At 38.3% G+C, this 15099-nt stretch overlaps 2 protein-coding genes across 4 annotated transcripts in view; one reads left to right on the top strand and one right to left on the bottom strand.

Annotated features, from left to right (window-relative positions):
• Positions 1-15099, top strand: part of NF1 (neurofibromin 1) — a 248161-nt gene that overhangs the window by 194525 nt on the left and 38537 nt on the right. For both annotated transcript variants that reach the window (XM_049637864.1, XM_049637863.1), the window contains 3 exons: positions 9775-10207; positions 10797-11137; positions 13468-13670. In XM_049637864.1, coding sequence (XP_049493821.1) covers positions 9775-10207; positions 10797-11137; positions 13468-13670 — 977 coding nt within the window. The remainder of the gene's footprint in view (positions 1-9774; positions 10208-10796; positions 11138-13467; positions 13671-15099) is intronic.
• Positions 623-6747, bottom strand: EVI2A (ecotropic viral integration site 2A). Of its 2 annotated transcripts, none has more exons than XM_049637911.1 (2): positions 5780-6747; positions 623-3766 (listed from the first exon to the last, which is right to left on the bottom strand). In XM_049637911.1, the coding sequence occupies exon 2, from the start codon at positions 3749-3751 to the stop codon at positions 3047-3049; it is 705 nt and encodes a 234-aa protein (XP_049493868.1). In that variant the 5' UTR covers positions 3752-3766; positions 5780-6747; the 3' UTR covers positions 623-3046. The 2 variants fall into 2 exon arrangements, with proteins under 2 accessions (XP_049493868.1, XP_049493867.1); XM_049637910.1 differs by having other exon boundaries at positions 6307-6745.

Genomic DNA, 15099 nt, shown 5'->3' with positions numbered 1-15099 from the left:
GGCACTACTTTAAGAGAACTTATTTTGAAACACGATTTGCAGCTCTATGATTTGAATGCTTTTAATTAATATTGGTAAGTAAACATTTGAGACTCTCTAGTAATGTGATTATATAATTTAAATATTTTGAATAGAACTTTAGAGGCAACTCACATAGTCTAAGGAAAAACTACCTGTTGAGTTGTTACCCACAGTGAGATTTCTTTTCATAAGAGGCAGATGGTGTGTTCTGTTTACTTGATCACCTTTTGCAAGTTGCTGTACTTCTGAGTCATCATTTCCTTCTCCGGAGGAATATGTCACTTACTGAGCTGTTGTGAAGATTAAATAAGCTAACATGTATAAATGCCTCGCACACAGTAGGTAGCCAGTGAATGTTAAGCTTCTTTCCTCCTACATAATTTAGACAAAGCCCAGGTAAACTTACAGTCAATTTTTTTTTGGACCAAATACGTAACGACGTTGGGAGTTCAAGAGCACAACTCTTTGATTATCCACAAAATAGGTCCTTCTCAGAAGGTAAAATAAATTGGGAATCATTATTTAAATAAATTAACCAAGCAAAATATATTGAAAAGAGAATGCATCAGTCTGAATAAAAATTTTCTTTGGACAGGTCACCTTGTAGCCTCTTTCCTCATCCAAAAAAGGGAGATCATAATTCCTAACTTGTAAATCTGGTCCAGGATTAAATGTAAAGTGCCTAGGATAGCACCTGTTACAGTAGATACATTACGTTTTAAGCCATGCCCTGCTTTTCCCTGGTCACTGCAGGGGACCCCAGACTGTTAAGACCTCGTTCTTAATGTCAAGGTTACTTACAACTTGGTACAAAAAGAATAGTTTCTGTTTTTAAGGGGTCCTACTATAAAGCAGAGTATAATCAAAACACTAAACTTTTGACTCACTATTTTAAAATCCCTGAATTAAGTGTGTGGACCATAATACCAAGGGGTGGAAACAAAAATGTCTTCGTTCAAAAATAACTTTTAAAATTTGAACTCAAAACAGACCTTAATGTATCATGTTTAAACACTGTCAAGTTTGAAAAGGAGCCACTTTTGTTTGTTCATGAGCTGTCATTGGATAGCATCATTCTGAGAGTGTGTATTTAATTAGGGAGTTGATGAATTTTAGGTATTCCTGCAGTAGAAGCTTTCTGTTTCGTCAGAAATTGTTTGACCTGTATGTTGAGTACAAAAGTGGTTACCTAGTTAATTCCTTGTTTTTAAAAAGGTGCTAATTTTTTTCAGTATCCTCTGACAAGTATATATGGCCCCTGATTCAAGGAGCTGCTTGTGTTACCACTATTCGTTCTAGTACACAGTCTCACATTATTAGTTTGTATAAGATGGGAGCTCTGCTCAGTTTCATTTGCCAGTCTGGTCCTTTGTACCCCTCAAAAGGTGACCTGATATCACCATGACTGGCATGAGTGTTCTCTTGCTTCCCCTTTTCCCTTTTTGACAGTTAGTTTTATCTCGAGTAATACGGTTATAATTTTTTAACACATTGGTAACAAGTTGATCATAAAGCGGATACTTGGGGGTTTTTTCCCCCTCTTGTTTTAAGATGTAACTTAGATCTTTAGAGCCATGGTACCTGTAAGAAGTGAATTTGGCCAAGAGCAGTATCACCTAGGGAATTAATGCAAAAATTACCAGTGCCTGGAGGCCACCCCCGTTCCAACTGAATCAGAAAGAGAGGGTGGGAATTAGGTTTTGGCTAGTTTTAAAAGCTCTTCAGATGATTCTGATACACAGTCAAGATGAGAATCACTAACCTAAAAGGGAGAATAAGATTGTGATCGTACTTGGCAAAAATATGCAAAATGTTTTCTTACATGGCTAGCGTATTGCCCAAAATAAATGCTCAGTAAGGGATGAGATTTTTTAAATTTAGCTTGGTCTTTAGTATGCCCTGATCAATTTTAGCAGTAAGTTGGAAAGTCTCTCAAACCAACTTTTGTAATACATTTAACTGAAGGTAGAAGTCTTGATTTAAGTGTAAGTCATTATCTTACTTGAACCCAGTTTCTTGAAAGGTTAAACAATTACCTAGAGCATCTCGTTTTCCAAATTAGAACAAACACACCCCCCCCACACACACACCCCTTTCCTTTGCTCATGTCACATTAGATAGTAAAAATAAATAAATAAAATTGATCATTTGTCAGGCCACTTGGCATCCTTGAAGTCAGAAATTTAATCGGCCTTTGGATATTTGCTATAGATAGCCCAGTAAGCAGTATTTATAGAATAGAGGTACATGGCACTTGAACAGTAAGATATGCTGTACGTTTACACTTGGCCTTCTTGGTGGCTCCAGTCTCCCCTGTTTCAGTTGGGCACTATTTCTTATTGATCTTTATAGTGTGTTGTCTAAGATAATAAAATGAATACAAATAATATATGTAGTCAGTTTTATTCTAATGAGTCTTATGATACAAAATTAAAAGTTTCAATTAAATATTTGTAGTAGAAAAACACTTTCTTATGTGTGCCATACTTAAAGATGAAAACATCTAGCATAAAATTAGCTGTGTTGATATACGAGCTGGGACAGATTCCGTCTCATTCAGCAGAGGCACCGTTAAACTACAGTTCAACTCTGTGCATTAGGAATTTGGCTTCTGTTAGATGTTGAAGCATATACTTGCCTCTAAGGACACATTAAAACTCTTCAAAGTTTAATTACATTCAGACAAAGATCATCTAACTACTGCTGCTGAACAGGAAATATTTAATTGTTCCTTTCTACCTCCATTAATTAGTTCCTTCAACTCATCTTTAAAACCTTCTCCACGTCCTTGGGTGTTTTATTATTTGCTTCTTAAAATATTCAGTGTCAGAATGAAAGTGCACAGTTTAAGTATTTGAGAAGGTGAACTGACTTCTTCCCTTCTCGCCTGCTCGATTCTAAATTGCAAGGCTGCCATGTCAACAGATCTTAGACCAACTTGTGGCATTAAATGCCAAACGGATTTCATTTTTACTTCATAAGCTTTCTCATTGCTACTTTGCATTTGTCTTCACTAAAGCTTCTGTTAGTTGGTGAGTTTTTCAGTTCCTCCTTCATCTTTTCTGTCCCTTGTAGCTGTGAGAGTTCCAGTAGATTGCATCATTAGGTTGGGCCCTGTGAGCTGTTGTGCTCTTTTCCAAGTGTCTGATTCAGCAGGCCATAGACCACTGCTTGCCAGAAAATCGCCGTTGGTTCTCGGCTGACGCTTGCCTACTTGTTTTGATCGTCTGAGGGATGAGACTTTGTTTGCCAGAACTACAGTCGAAAGAAATAGGAGGGTGCAGATAAGAAAAAGCACTGCAATTATAATTAAGCAAATTAGCATAGCCATTTTGTTGTTGTTTTCCTCACAGACCCCTTTTTTGAAAATTTCATGGGGACTCTTGCTTGTGTTTTTGATGCTCGGTACTGTTGGAGAGCTGTTCCTGACAACAGAAGGTATATAAATCTCCAGTTCCGATTTAGGAGTTAGAGGTAGGACAGGAGATGACGTGGCGATTTCAGTCATGTTTGTAGAATTACTCTTTTTATCTACTGCAGAAGTTGTAGGGTTTGTGTTCATGTTTTCATTTTGGTTTCTGCCCGTCTTATTTTGAATATCTGGATCCCAGACAGTAGTACTGTTAGCCCACAGATGGGTATAGTTTGCTTTTGTTCCAGGACACAAAGAAAAAGCTGTTGTCATCACAAAGGCAAGATGCAGGTAATGTCCTGCGTGTTCCATGTCCATGAGTATACCGGCAATCTGTTGGGACAGCAGATAATTTGTTAATTTGTGAAAGAATAATGGTTCCTACTTTTCGTGATTGTAGTTAAAAGGTGGACACCTGATGTCTTACAAGTTAGCTACAAACTCATACCTAATATTTGCTGTCCTGTTTGAATTCCTTCTCAGCTGACTTTTTCTATTAGGCTATGTGTAAAGAAGCCATTTAATTTCTGTTATTCTTTTAAATGCTAGAAGTTGGCATTATAAATGCCTATGAATCATTTTAAACTGAATACTGTGGTTTTGTATAGTTTTCTCCCCCTCAAGCATGCTGAACTTCAGCTTTGAGTCGACGACTTCTGCTTCTACTTTCCTGATTCCTCCTTCCTGCCCCCGCCCAGACCCCAACCATTTAAGGATCTTTCTTGCAGAAACTCCCCACACTCTAACAAATGTGTCACTCATCTTTATATGGGCCTTAAGCATTTTGCTTTAAGTAGGAAAAGAACATGCAAATGGCTTTTTGGGGTTTTGTTTTGGGGTTGAGAAAGGGGAAGTGTGGTAGCAACCAAAGGAAAAGGATTTCAAATAGGAATTGAACATGTTCTTTAAAAAAAAAAAAAAAAAATGGAATTCAAGATGTTCTTTTATCTTCCTGGGTGTTTATCTTGGAGCTTAGAATAAAACTGGTACTTAGAAATATACTCCTGGGTATTTGTGAAAGCAATTATATATGGTGTTGGTTCTCTCTTTTCACATCTGTATCCCCTGACTTCTTGTGGCTTTCTGAAGGCAAAGGCACGCCAGGTTTTTCAACCTAAAAATCTGGCATTACAGTGAAAATGAGGCAGATTTCTTATGAATAATATCGAAAGTTAAATTTATTGACTTTTTTCATTATCATTTATGCCCAGCATTTTTTCCATGAATATTTTGACACAATGTTTTAAAATACATGATACAGTAAAATAGAGAACACCAGGATTGTGGGGATTTAGACTGAAGTGGGAAGACAAGGCAGATCTTGAGTCTCGACATATAAATAAAAAAGATGAACTTTAGTTGTGGCTTCAGGCTCCTTGGAAGGCAGTACAAAAAGGAGACAAGTCTGTTCCTAATTCTCATTATACACCATATGATTGAAGATTTAAACAGAGCTGGCATATCTGTTCTAGGTACTGATGAACCAGCGGGAACGATCTATCACCATTATCGAATTATCTCTTTTATTATAATATTGTTTGAGCTGCTTTTTTTTTTTTTTTTTTTTTTGGTGGGTAAGATTTTTTTATTGTTAGCATTTGTTTGAGATAACTGGAAGCAAAACCTACATTATTCTCCTGAGATTGACTCAGTGGAATTGCCTGTTTAAAAACTTTATTTTATAGATGTTCTTCTCAAACCTGAATGTGAATGTCTGAATGTCTTTTTTTTTTTTAAATGTGGATTCTGATTCTGTAGTTCTAAGAGGGACCTGAGATCCTGCGTTTCTAGCCTCCTCCCAAGTAAAACAGATGTCACTGCTAGCCATGCTTTTTTGAGTTTTGAGGTTTTATAATAAATAGTGTCATTGGATGTGTCATTGGATAATATTTGGATGCTATTGATATACAGAAATTGAGAATAACAAATGTGATATGTTGTTATACTAACAAAAGTAGCTTATAATAAACAAAGGTAAATGGCAACTAACCAGTGAAGTAATATTTCCTAAAGGAAAATAAACCTTTATTATGTGTTCTAGAATTAAGATTACTTTTTGGATTATGATCTTTAATAGACAGTTGAAGGGATTGTGCACTGACTTCTATAAAATAGTGTTCAGCTTCAGTTTTTAAAGTGAACGACACCAATCTTAGGATACTTTACGGTTCTTTCACAAAGAGAAATACTTTATTTTGGGTTAGCAAGTAATTTCCCTCCTTTCATCCTAGACTAGCCTTCTGCATTCAATGCTAAAATAATTTAAAGTGGGTTATTCCTATCACATTAGTTCATTAACAGGGTAGTATACATCATGGTATTCGTACTCATTTCAGCAGTGCTTACCACGGGGTAGATAATAGGCCCGCTGTGGATTGTCTTCGGCCAGATGTACTGTCATTCCCAGATAAACAAGCTGTTAACAAAATGAGACTTTCTCTTGCCCTTACAAATGCCTGAGAATAGAGAACTGTCTCTGTGTCCCCAATTTATGCCATGGAAGCCAGGTTATATTACCAAAAGTTCTCTTTATCTCCGGTCATTTTGAATAAAATTTATAATGCCTAAGCATTCATAATGAGAACTTTATTTTTTAAACTTTTTAAATAACAAGTAAAACTTTTCAATTCACTGTGGAGTCTAAACTCAAATCCTTTCTAATCCTCATAAAAACTATGTTGATGATAAATCTTTCCATCTCTAACTTAAATGTTACTTAATAGTACAGAAAAGAACAGTATACATTTTCAATCACTTATGATTCTACTTTATTAGTAAGATTCTTAGGTATTATTTGAAAGCACTTCCTTCAGCACTAATCTGTACAACGTTATGAGTAAAAAGGCATAAGAAAAGCCATATATATGACCTACCTTACAAATTCTTGGTCAAAATTTGGTTATAACCTGATTTTAATAAGCCACTTCTTTTCTTGTCTTGAAGCACAGCTTCCAAGTAATTTAAAGCAGAATAGACTCGGAGAATATGAACCTTAAAGTAAATCTGCAGTGAAAAAAAAAAAGGATATGTACAGCTAGCTTTCCACTTTTAAAACCAAACCACAGATGACACATTTCCTTTCTGCTGCAACTAAAGCACATGTCACAGGGGGAAAAAAATCCAACTTGTCCAGTTGGCCACTGGCATGACAGGAGGCTTTGTACAACAAGTCCCCGCCTCCAGGGCAGGGAGGGTTTTCTGCCCCATGCCTTTTGACCTTATGTGCATTACATATGCCTGCTGTGTGCTTTTGAATGATATATTAGTATCATTCAGAAAGAGATGGAAGGGTATTTTTCCTGCAGCATTAAAATCTTCTCTAAAAATTTTATTTGTGTACCACAGGCTGATTTAATGACATGAGTTAGGAGACCTGGGGTATTGGTCAGATAATAGAAACAGTGATACACATAACCAACATCTCAGATTGCAGAGCTACAGCAAAGACTTGAGAAAATATCTAGTAAACTTAGGTTATATGGGGCAGAATATACTTTTGTGTTGTTGAATGTATACACACAAAGTCTCAGCCTCTCTCTCTCTTTCTCCCCCCAACCCCCGAAGGTCCTGTCATCACTTCATATTCAGTATGTCTAAATGGACTTCATTTTCCCTCCAAAAGTGGCTGCCCCTCATGATCTCTTTTTTTTGTTGTTCATGATAGGAACATTCTTTGTGATCTCAGAGGCTTGATACACAGCAAGTCCTTTTAATTCAAGTCCTTCCTTTCAGCCCTGACCAGAACTTGGATCGTGTTGGCTCTTCCCCTCATATTCTTGAATTGGTTTCTTTTTTTTTTCTTTCTTTCTTTCTTTTTTTTTTTTTTTTTTTTTAGCTGTCACCATAGCATTTAGATCCTTAGGAGGCCATACCTAGACTACTACCATAGCTTTTATTTTTTTCCTTACCAGCCCCGACTTCTTCATGTATCTTGTATACATCACTTCCTTTGATCATATCACTTCTTTAAGAATATAAAGTTGAATAACTCCTTAACACCTATAGCAGTGATTCAGAAATGTCTGTGTACGTAAATATCAGATGAGAAGTTTTTTTAAAAACAATGAAAATTTCTGGGCCCCGCTGTATACATTCCTATGTAGTAGGTCTGGGCTAGCACCAGGAAGCAGACTGCATTTGTAACAGGTGCCACGGTTGATTGTGATACTGGGCTCCACAGAACATAGTCTGAGAAATATTGGAGAAAACTCAAACCTCTTGAAAAATTTTGATCCCTTCACAACTTAACTCATATATTTTTCAAACTGTACTTCTTTTTTGTGAAGTTAAGCTTTCCACTTCATTTGGTTTTGTGTTTTAGTTTTTATTGAAATTCCAGTTAACATACAATGTGATGTAAATTTCAGGTGATTCAACACTTACAACACCTGGTGCTCATCACCAATGCGCTCCTTAACCTCCATCACCTATTTAACCCACCTCCTTCCCCTCCCTCAAGTGACCATCAGTTTGTTCTCTGTAGTGAGGAGTCTGTTTTCTGGCTTGCCTCTCTTTCTTTCTTCCCCTTATGATTGTTTGTCTTGTTTCTTAAATGCCACGTATGAGTGAAATCATATAGTATTTGTCTTTCTCTGACTGACTTATTTTACTAAGCATAATATACTCGAGCTCCATCCGCGTCATTGCAAATGACAAGATTTCATTCTTTTTTTATGGCTGAGTAATATTCTGTTGTAATATATACCACCTCTTCTTTATCCATTCACAGTTGATGAACATTTGGGCTCTTTCCATAATTTGGCTACTGTAGATAATGATGCTGTAAACATTGAATTAGTATTTCTGTATCCTTTGGGTAAATACCTAGTAGTGCAATTGTCCAGATTTATCTCTTAAAACGTCTGTACATGAATCTTTCATTCCAGCTAAAATAGCTGACTGTTGCCTCAGCACATCTAGTTATCTGTTTCTTTTCCTCTTTAGAGGCCTCTTTCAGGCCTCTCCATGAGGCCTGCCAGTCCCTCCTCTTGTTGAATTCAAAGTTTCTCCTACCCACTGAAGCCTCAGCATCTTCTGTGTAGCTTTCACTGGCTACCCAGTTTGTGTTCATATCTCCCTCTTCTGAACTTTTTCTCTGCTATTTGTTTGATAAGTGATTACATACAACCTCATACCTTTCCTGTCATCTTGAAATATTTTATTTTGGGGCACCTGAGTGACTTAGTCATTCGAGCATCCAACTCGATTCAGGTCATGATCTCAGGGTCTTGGAATCAAACCCTGTGTCGGGCTCTATGCCCTTGGCATGGAGCCAGCTTGAGATTCTCTCTCTGCCCCTCCCCCTGCTCGTGCATTCTCTCTCTCTCTCTCTCTCTCTCTTTCTCAAGAATAAATTATTTTAAAATCATTTAACTTATATTTTTATCTTATTTCCTCCCAACAAGATTATTAAAAATCTCTGAGGTAAGGATGTTTATCGGGCCTAGTACTACCAGAGTCATCGAGTATAGAACTTTGGGCCAAGTTAACATCAGTTCCGACTTGAAGTTCTAGTACTGTGTTCTTCAGGGCTTTCTGGTGGTCTTTACCTTGGCTGCTGTCACACCGATCAGCATTCTTTTGAGTTGTAAGCAACTTAGGACCTAATATGGCTTAATCAAAAAAAAAAAGAATTTATTGGCTCACACAACTGAATAGTCCAGGGATAAATTTGGTCCCAGGAGAGGCTTTATCTAGGACTCCAATGAAATGGCTGGGGTCCTCTCTCTCTCTTCATCTCTCTGCTCCATTTCTTCTGTCTTCAGGCAGGCTTTTCTTTCATATGTCAAGATATGAGCTAACAACTCCCAGGGCAATGTGTTTCCTTGTTTATAAACACCAGGAAAGAAAAAGTCTCAATTCCTAACTAAAGCTAAAGTCTCTGAATTGGGCCTCTTTGGCCCTTATTGTCCTGACTTAAGTCATATGATCATTGCTGAACCACCGGTAGTCAAGGTGGGGTGAACGAATTGACCAAAGCCATTCAGATGACTCCAGGGCTCCAGGGCGTCATTCCCACCCAGACTGTTCAGCTGGGAAATTCTGTGGGCCTCGAGGCAACCAATCAGTGTTCACTGCCTTCCTCTGTCTGTGGTGTGCGGGTTTGTTGCTCAAAAGGTTTTGAATTGGAGACTTGTCTCTTCCGTTTTACTTCTACCTTCTCAATGTCTCAAGAATAACTGATTTTAGAAAATGGACTTAGACTTTATGTAATTGTTTTATATTAGTTTTCTCTAGAAAGCTAAACAGAAAATTGAGAGAATGAAATAGATTAGTAGCATCTGTATATTTATCCGGAACCCTGTTAACCATCTGTGTCCTGTTTTTGTCCTCTTCCTTAGGTTTAAAACTGGCCAAATCAATGGCGATTTGCTGATATACCACGTCTTGCTGACTTTAAAGCCATATTATGCAAAGCCATATGAAATTGTAGTGGACCTTACCCATACCGGGCCTAGCAATCGCTTTAAAACGGACTTTCTCTCCAAGTGGTTTGTTGTTTTTCCTGGCTTTGCTTATGACAATGTCTCTGCAGTCTATATCTATAACTGCAACTCCTGGGTCAGAGAGTATACCAAGTATCACGAACGGCTACTGACTGGCCTCAAAGGCAGCAAGAGGCTCATTTTCATCGACTGTCCTGGGAAACTGGCTGAGCACATAGAGCATGAACAACAGAAACTGCCTGCTGCCACACTGGCTTTAGAAGAGGACCTGAAGGTATTCCACAATGCTCTCAAGCTAGCTCACAAAGACACCAAGGTTTCTATTAAAGTAAGTTTCACTCCTTGTTAGGTAAATGATTTGTTAGCTTTCTCGGCTAAGCAGACTGTGCTGGCCTTCCTAGGTGTCCTCATAGTGGTGTATTAAATGTAAAGTAAGTCCAGGTGAAGGAAAAACCAAGCTATCTTCATGGGGGTCCTGTGGAAGATATGAGAGGTGTATGCTTAATTATAGTCTAGGTCGGATTGGAAGCAGGAGAGTGTTGTAGAGAGTGCAGTTTGCCATGTATCAGTCAAGTGGTAGGAATGTGTGGAGGGTGGAAATTACCAGGTGAGAATTCTTCTGATGATTACGCGCTCTTTGCAGAGTGGGAAACGAATCAAGAGAAAATCCATAATTGTCCGTAGGATTCTTGACCTTTTTAGAAAAAATAATTTTTTTAAATGTTTCCAGTCTCTTTTGAGATCATTTATCATAATACCTATTGAGTCCATTTGAATATGTAACGGTGGTAACTCTTCCTTAAATTGCAAACATGGTATTTGGTCGGTTGGTTGGCTGGTTTTCAGAGCCTCTTACAACTCTATTTAGCGGGATTTAATTCTTCTTCACTTCACCCTCTTACACCTTCACTTCCCAGGTTGGTTCTACTGCTGTTCAAGTAACCTCAGCAGAGCGAACAAAAGTCCTAGGACAGTCGGTCTTTCTAAATGATATCTATTATGCTTCGGAAATTGAAGAGATCTGCCTGGTGGATGAGAACCAGTTTACCTTAACCATTGCAAACCAGGGCACACCGCTCACCTTCATGCACCAGGAGTGCGAAGCCATCGTCCAGTCTATCATTCACATCCGGACACGCTGGGAGCTGTCGCAGCCCGACTCCATCCCCCAGCACACCAAGATTCGGCCAAAAGATGTCCCTGGGACACTACTCAATATTGCATTACTTAATTTAGGCAGTTCCGACCCTAGTTTACGGTAGGTTTTTTTAAAAAACCCTCTTCAACTCTATTCAGGGTTTGTTGCTTTTAGAATGAGGCCGCTTAATAAGCTTTTAAAACAGCCTTTACCTTAATACTCTAAATTGTAAGGTATGCTGTGTTGGTTAACCAGCGTGACCTCATCAGCTTGTGGGGTATTCACATGAACTGTGGAATTCTAAATAGGGTGATTCACACTAAAGCAGTATATGTTCTTTCTCCGGGAAACTTTCATCTGAAACAGACTGCATAGCAGTTTTATTGTTTTGGGTCCCCCCGCCCCCGCAAAAGCCTTTTTAAAAAAAGTTAGTCCTAAGTTTCTCCTTCTCTGAGTCTTCTAATTATGTTTTCCCCTGTTCAAAACTATATCACTGTTAAGTTTCCTCACAAATTAGATTATCATTGTTTGACAAAGGAGGGCTTAATGTTCAATAACTCAAACAGTAACATTGCATACTTTCCACCTATGTGACTTCAACAAAATTCCTGAAGTCTTAAGACTAATGCAGATGTCATCTGACAGAGTACAATTGGTTCTGTTTAGGCTTAATAATCTGAACATGAATGAGGAAAGGGCATGGCCTGTGGGGTCAGTAGATTTGGTTTAAATCTAGATCTACTACCATGTATGACTTTGGGCAAGATCCTAAAGTACTCTTAGCTCTAGTTTCCTCATTTTCAAAGTAAAGATAACAATGCCTTCCCTATATACCTGCAAAGGTTTAATAGTATATACAGTAGTATATTTTAGCACCTACCAAACAGTTTCTGCTCGGTTAGTATTACTGCCTCCCAGTCCCCGCCCCCCACTTCCTCTCTCTCTGCCAATGTCTCTTTGTACTCCTCCCTCCTTTCTCCCCTCTGCTTTTTATTTTAGGATAATTCTTTGTCCCAGGTTCCTTGGGACTGTCAAGATTTTTACAGGTATAAATTCTTAGCTCCAGAAAATCTTTCTAGGGTATAATAATATAGCCCAGTTTTATAAGTGGCCCTTTTAGGATTCCTGATTCTTAAATAAAGGGGGGTGGGGGGGGGGGGATCAAGATTTCTTTACCTGAACGGGGCCTCATGGAGTCCATGAACTCCCAGAAACTATACATAAAATTGTGTGTGTGCTTAGCTTTCATTATCTGCAAGGAACCTGTGACACCTACCCCCAGTTTGAGGAGGGCCCCATTCTTTATAGCTGTTGAAAATGTCCAAGAATAAAAGTCAATGTCAAAATAATGTAACTCCAAATTCCTAGGAGTTAGTAAGAGATACATAAACTTAGAAACAATATTAACATTCTCGATTTAGGAAAATAGAGCTACAAAGCCTGCCTTTAATTTCTAATTCAAAGCTCCTCGTAGAAGAATGCTAACGTCTTCTAATAGTTATCAGCTTGAATTGATCCTGTATTCTCTTCTGAAATAAAGTGAGCTGACAGCTTCTGCTTTTTGCTGAAGCAGGTCATTCCAGAGAAGAAACCTTTAGGCCGATTCAGATTTCAATGCCTTTTGCCCCCAGATGGTTGTTGCATAAATATAGTAGCATGGTGAAAGTTCAGAGGTCAGGAAAACCTAAAATTTATAGACCAAACTATTTCTCTTGCCAGATGGGGGAGAAAAATGAAAATTTGAAAATCGAGTGTGAGTTTTTTGACCTGTCTCCTAAATTGCTTAAGTATATTTTCAGACATTTAGAAAAGAAGTTTTGTTTCTAATGGAACCTGGATATATGTTATTATTTTGTTTTTAGTGGTTATGTGTAATGGAAGGAAAAATGGGGGGACTTCATTACATTACGTTTGTTTTTGACCCCCCAGTTTGTAGTATGTCTTGTAGGGCACCCAGAAAGAAATTCAGTAGTGTTGGCTAAAGATTTTCACATTTTAATTGGATGAGGGGCCATCTCGTTTCTCTTCTTATGATCCCCATTATAAATGGATCTGATGGGAGGGGAGCCACAATTTGAGGTTTGGGCTTCACTGAAAATATGATGAGCCTCATTCTACTTCTTTCTGTTGATCCACCTTAGGACCATAAATCTCTCCTATTTTATATCCCAGGGAAATGTCTTTTAGGAAGGTCTTAAACTTACCTGTCGCAGGAACCTCACAGTGCTATTCTGGTTATCTCAAGAACCTCCTTTAAAGGAAATCCATAAATGGTCAAGGGGTATTTTGTGTTTACTGTAGAATCATAACATCTTGTCTCTAATGGATCATAAAGTTTAAAAATCGTTATTATGCTTTGTAATAGAATCATAAGTTGTGTGTTATGAAAAAAAAATTGGAGCTATAAGAAAAAATAAGTTTTAAACAACTTCATTTGTGTTTTCTCCTAGGTCAGCTGCCTATAATCTTCTCTGTGCCTTAACTTGTACCTTTAATTTAAAAATCGAGGGCCAGCTACTAGAGACATCAGGTTTATGCATTCCTGCCAACAACACCCTCTTTATTGTCTCTATTAGTAAGACACTGGCGGCCAATGAGCCACATCTCACCTTAGAATTTTTGGAAGAGTGTATTTCTGGATTTAGCAAATCTAGTAAGTAATAATTTTCTTTAATACTAACGATTCTAAGAAGAGTCCGAGAAGATCCTTTCATTGCAGAATTTGCCAGTGAAATCATAATTGATTTTTATTTTCAGTTCTTTACCTCCTCTAATATTTCATCTGCACCTGAGAGAACTCTGCAGGAACTTCCTGGTAGACAACATTGAGAAATCTGCCAAAATTCTGGCCACAAACGCGTGATGGCAAGATTCTGATACCTTACATGTCTCCGAGCCACAAGCCACATACAAAGTAGTTTTTGCTCTGTTCTAGTTTAATTGGCTCTAGGATTTATCTTCTTAGCTGATTATTCTGAATGAGTGAAGTGTCCATGTCATCCCCCTGATTTTTTTTTTTTTAACAGTTACTTATTTTTGAGAGACAGAGACAGAGCATGAGCAGGAGAGGGGCAGAGAAAGAGAGAGGAAGACACAGAATCCAAAACAGGCTCCAGGCTCTGGGCTGTCAACACAGAGCCCGATGCGGGGCTTGAACCCATGAACTGAGATCATGACCTGAGCCACCCAGGTGCCCCGTCATCCCCTTGATTTTAAAGAAAGAGTCATGTTCTCTTTTCTTGAGGTTGTCTTTGAACTGTGATTTTAGTGTTCAAGTACAGTGCCTGGAGAGTGCAGTGGCGCATAATACAGGGTCCAGAGTCAACTCCTGACTTGGCTTTTAACAAGTCCTAACAGGGGTGCCTGGGTGGCTCAGTCAGTTAAGTGTCCAACCTCAGCTCAGGTCATGAGTCCGTGGGTTCGAGCCCCACGTCAGGTTCTGTGCTGACATCTCAGAGTCTGGAGCCTAATTCAGATTCTGTGTCTCCCTCTCTCTCTGCCCCTCCCCCCGAACTCTCAAAAATAAAGATTTTTTTAAAAATTAAAAAAAAAAATGTCTTACAAATTTAACATCCACTCTTTCCATTCATTCATTCTCATACCCTGTAGTAGTATAAATGTTGCTCTTCTTCCAGCTTATTTCCTGACATTTGCTTCCCTTTCTCTCTCCATAATACATAAACTTTTTTCTGCATTCAAACGTATTTCTTGATTTTTCAGGTCATTGAAAACTTTGACAATTCCTCAAGACCAGATCACTATATATAGTTACTTAACAATAAGAGATGTAGGAATATAGCTCTAAAGAGACAATGTGTTAAGACTGACAAAACAAGAAAAACATAAAGATTTGTTAAGAAATATTAATATTAAAAAAAAGATTTGTGTGAATGACCAGGCATATTGTGTTCCTGGATTAAACAGTTGTTCCCAGATTCTTATAAATTCAGTGCAATCCCATCAAAATAGCTTCAGGATTTGAGGATTAAAAAGGAGGCAGAGGGGCGCCTGGGTGGCGCAGTCGGTTAAGCGTCCGACTTCAGCCAGGTCACGATCTCGCGGTCCGTGAGTTCGAGCCCCGC

The sequence above is a fragment of the Panthera uncia genome, chromosome E1 (genome assembly GCF_023721935.1).
Source record: "Panthera uncia isolate 11264 chromosome E1, Puncia_PCG_1.0, whole genome shotgun sequence".
Classification (NCBI taxonomy): domain Eukaryota; kingdom Metazoa; phylum Chordata; class Mammalia; order Carnivora; family Felidae; genus Panthera; species Panthera uncia.
This window is presented reverse-complemented; position numbering and strand designations above follow the sequence as displayed.

Coding starts and splice junctions, on each gene's coding strand:
- EVI2A (XM_049637911.1), bottom strand. CDS start 3,751: ATGGACATGGAACACGCAGGACATTACCTGCATCTTGCCTTTGTGATG.